This window comes from Solanum lycopersicum, chromosome 12 (assembly GCF_036512215.1).
Source record: "Solanum lycopersicum chromosome 12, SLM_r2.1".
Taxonomy (NCBI): Eukaryota; Viridiplantae; Streptophyta; class Magnoliopsida; order Solanales; family Solanaceae; genus Solanum; species Solanum lycopersicum.
The window spans coordinates 42,226,240-42,229,923 of record NC_090811.1 but is presented as its reverse complement, the minus strand read 5'-3'; the positions used below and the strand labels follow the sequence as shown (position 1 = coordinate 42,229,923).

The following is a 3,684-nucleotide window of genomic DNA, read 5'->3' as shown; positions in this document are numbered from 1 at the left end:
TTTAATTTTTCCGCATTTTTAACTGATGACATGTTATGATGGACGCTAAGGGCTTGTTTGAGTCCTCTGAGAGGATGACGCCGCCGGTTGCATCTGGGGGGTGCTCTCCGGATGTGACAAACTTGGTATCAGAGCATGAGGTAGAATATCCTGAGGATCACTGTCCCACTAAACCACATTATATAGTGTCTTTTTCATGGTTGTGAAGCGTGCCACAATTATGAATAAAAGGCTATATGATGAGTAGAAAAATTCTCTTTTCTTGGTAAACCTATGTTGTGCCTCTAGAGTTTTGACACTATGTGTCTTTTAGCATCTAGTTTGTTTCTTGTGGTTATAGGCGATCAACACAAGAAGGACAACCGCGAGAAGAGTAGGAGAAGAGATTGTGAATGTGGGAGCTACTCCCTAAGGCAATCAAGTTCCTCCTTAAGTGCAAGCTGTTGCTAATGATCAAGTTTCAGTTAATCCTTTGACCATGATAAATAGTGAGGTGAGGGAGTCTCTGTTCCAAATGTCCCAAGCATTCACCACTCAAGATAAATCCATCACGACACAAACTAACAGGGAGGTTGTTCCTCGAGAGAACCAACATGCTAGTACTATGTCTAGCCGTCTAAGGGATTTTACGAGAATGAATCCTCCTATATACCTTGGATTAAAATTTGATGAAGACCCTTAAGATTTTCTTAATTAGGTCTATAATATCTTGTTTTCTATGGGAGTGATTACTACTGAAAAGGCCGAGCTTGCTGCCTATCAACTCAAGGACGTGGTCTAGACATGGTACAATCAATGGAAGGATAGTCCGGCTTTAGGAGGGGTCATGTGACTTGGGAGATTTTCAAAAAGGCCTTTCTTGACAGATTCTTCCCAAGAGAGCAACGGGAAGCTAAGGTAGAGGATTTCATAAACCTTCGCCAAGGAGGTAGGAGTATCATGGAATACTTTGTAAAGTTTATTAAGCCTTCCAAATATGCTTCCTTTTTGGTTTCCAATGCTAGGGATGAAATGAGTTGTTATGTAACGGGCGTGTCCGAAGATCTTGAAGAAGAATGTCGTGCAACTATGCTTCATGAAAATATGGATATTTCTAGGTTGATGGTTCATGCTCAACAAGTAGAGGAGAGTCGTCTAAGGAAGAGGAATAGGGAATCTAAGAAGGAAAGATCTTTTGAAAGTGGTTCTTCCAAGAGTAGGCTTGACATTCAAGACAAGCCTAAGTTCAAGAAGAGGTTTTCAAACCAGGTTCCTTCAAATATCTCCAAGACTTGCAATGATAGGATGTCTAATTCTGAACCTCAAAAGGGGATAGATTTTGATCCACCACGAGAAATACCAACTTGTGGTAGGTATGGTAAGAAACATGTGGGTGAATGCCTTATTGGAACTAATAGTTGCTATGGTTGTGGCAAAGGTGGACATTTGTTGAAAGATCGTCCCAATGTGAGGAGTCAAGGAAATGGTAGTATCCGATGTCAATCAAGCGATCCTATCTCTGAAGCTCAAAAAAGGAACCATTTTTATGCACTCAAGGCTAGGGGTGAACAAGAGAGCTCCCCCGATGTTGTGATTGGTATGTTACATGTAACACCCTGTAATTTCCATGACCTATACTAGATCCTCATATGTTTAACAATTATGATTTTTACCTAAAATAGTGTAAATAACTTGTTTGAGAAGTATTGGAGCCATAGGATTAAAGAAAAGCCTTAACGTCTGGAAACTAGATAAATTCAACTAGTTGACGTCCCTATGTTTGGTGAAGGTTTCGGAGGGTCATATGAAGTTAAAAGCTTTTAAAAAGACTTTGAATATGTAGAATGTAGTATATAGGGTCAAAACATACAGTTACTACACCCCAAGGACCACCGGAAGGTTCCTTGGGGAGGACCCAAAGTTGGGTAATAAAGCTGCCAAGGCAACTTGCGTGCAGGCAGATTCTGGTCGTTGCTGCGCTTCGCACAGCCATAACGTGGGAATATGAATTTTTCCTCGCGATGATGGGATGACACAGAGCCTAATTCCTCATCTCAAAATATGAAAATAAATTGGGGAATTAGACTCACGACGTGCACCTACTTCCAAGATATCGTAAGTCGTATTTTCAGTTCTTTGACCTCTCAAATAAACCCATTTAAGTGAGCGGTCTTTTGGGTAATTTAATGGGTGACTATATAATTTCTTAGGTTAAATTTTAGGTCAATTTTATCACTCAAAGCAAGTCTCACAAGATGAACTCAAAAATCTCTCTCTCCCAAATTCTCTCTTCCTCCAAAACTCCATTGAAGACCAATAGAGCTCCAAGAAGAAGATCAAGACTTCAAGTTTTTCAAATCAATGTAATGGATTAATATTCATTATGGTATGATTTATTTCACTCTTGGGATTCCTTTCCCCAAGAGGTCCTTTAAAAGATGATTTGTAAATCCCCCAATACAAGGGTTTTTCTCCTCACGCGAGTCTTCTTTAACGAAATTATGAGTTAATTGTGATGAACTATGATGAATTAATGTTTTTAAGTATTAATTTATGGTAAATTTATGAATTCATATGAGTTTTTCAATTGACTCATGTATTTCCCCCAAATCTTTAATTTCTTAGATCGATAAAGGTGAATTGTTGAGGGTGCTGAACATGCACTTGTTTACTTTGAGTTTAGGTATGTTAATTCATGAATTGACCTATTTAATATATTGGTTGTGAGTTATTGTTCATTGAAGTATGATGTCCCATGAAGGGCAATGGGGTATGATCTTGATTCTCATTTGATCTCAATTACGCAAGGTGAAATTTACTTATGTGATAATGATGCTATATCTAATTGTGTTGTTGTGATGTTGGTGACAAGGATCTGTTATCCCTAACCCTAGATCTATGAATTGGCTATGAAGTGTATGAAAATTTTATGATGTGATCATTTTATGGTTGAATGTAGTTTCTTATGGTTATAATGTTTTGTGTAAAGTGAAAGGATAGTTCTCACTTGTGATCACCTATGAGCTATTACAATAAGATGTTTACTTAAAGGTCTAGAATAGACTAATGTGAACTTGTATGATGAAATAATATGAATACTAAGGGAATAATTGCTTAGCACTAAAAGGGCATGTAAATGATGAGGTCTCACGTTAGTGAGTACGGCCTCCATCATGGGTTTCCTCACGCTAGTAAGTCCAGATTCCCTAGTTATGTGTTGTCTCATGAGATGGAAACCTGCACGTTAGTAAGTCAAAGTTTCTGGAAACAATTTTCTTGACCTTTAGATAATGTGCCCACATAGGACTCTAGCTTAGTGGATCTACCTAGGTAGCTATGTATGAATGGTTGCACCTTAGGCAACCGTCTTTTTGCGGTGTGGGAGTAGAAAACCGAATTCCATGTAGCTCACATGGTATCATGTCAATTATTGCACTTCTTTTCCTATTGTAAAAGTAAGTGAATAAGTTAAGTATGTGGACTCTTATTAGGGTTGTCTCAAAGGATACTACATAGGGTGAGGGAGGGTATGAGACTTCTCTTACTCATTGCACATGTGGGATCCTAAGAGATGGTTCTAGTAGTGTTTTTTATGATTATGATAATGGTTATGTTGATAAGCTATCAGTATGAAATAATGTATAAACATGTTATGAAGATATATTGTAAGTATGAAGTGGGTTGCTTAATGTGATACTTAGCCTT

General features: G+C 38.1%; 1 protein-coding gene across 1 annotated transcript; it reads left to right on the top strand.

Annotated features, from left to right (window-relative positions):
• The first annotated feature begins 939 nt into the window (after positions 1-939).
• LOC104645046 (uncharacterized) lies at positions 940-1,987 on the top strand. Its single transcript, XM_010316058.2, has 2 exons — positions 940-1,587; positions 1,823-1,987. Exons 1-2 carry the CDS (start codon positions 940-942, stop codon positions 1,985-1,987), a joined length of 813 nt encoding a protein of 270 aa, XP_010314360.2.
• The last annotated feature ends 1,697 nt before the right edge of the window (positions 1,988-3,684 follow it).

Coding starts and splice junctions, on each gene's coding strand:
- LOC104645046 (XM_010316058.2), top strand. CDS start 940: ATGGAATACTTTGTAAAGTTTATTAAGCCTTCCAAATATGCTTCCTTT. Junction 1,588..1,822: donor TTGTGATTGGTATGTTACAT/GTAACACCCTGT, acceptor TTGAATATGTAG/AATGTAGTATATAGGGTCAA.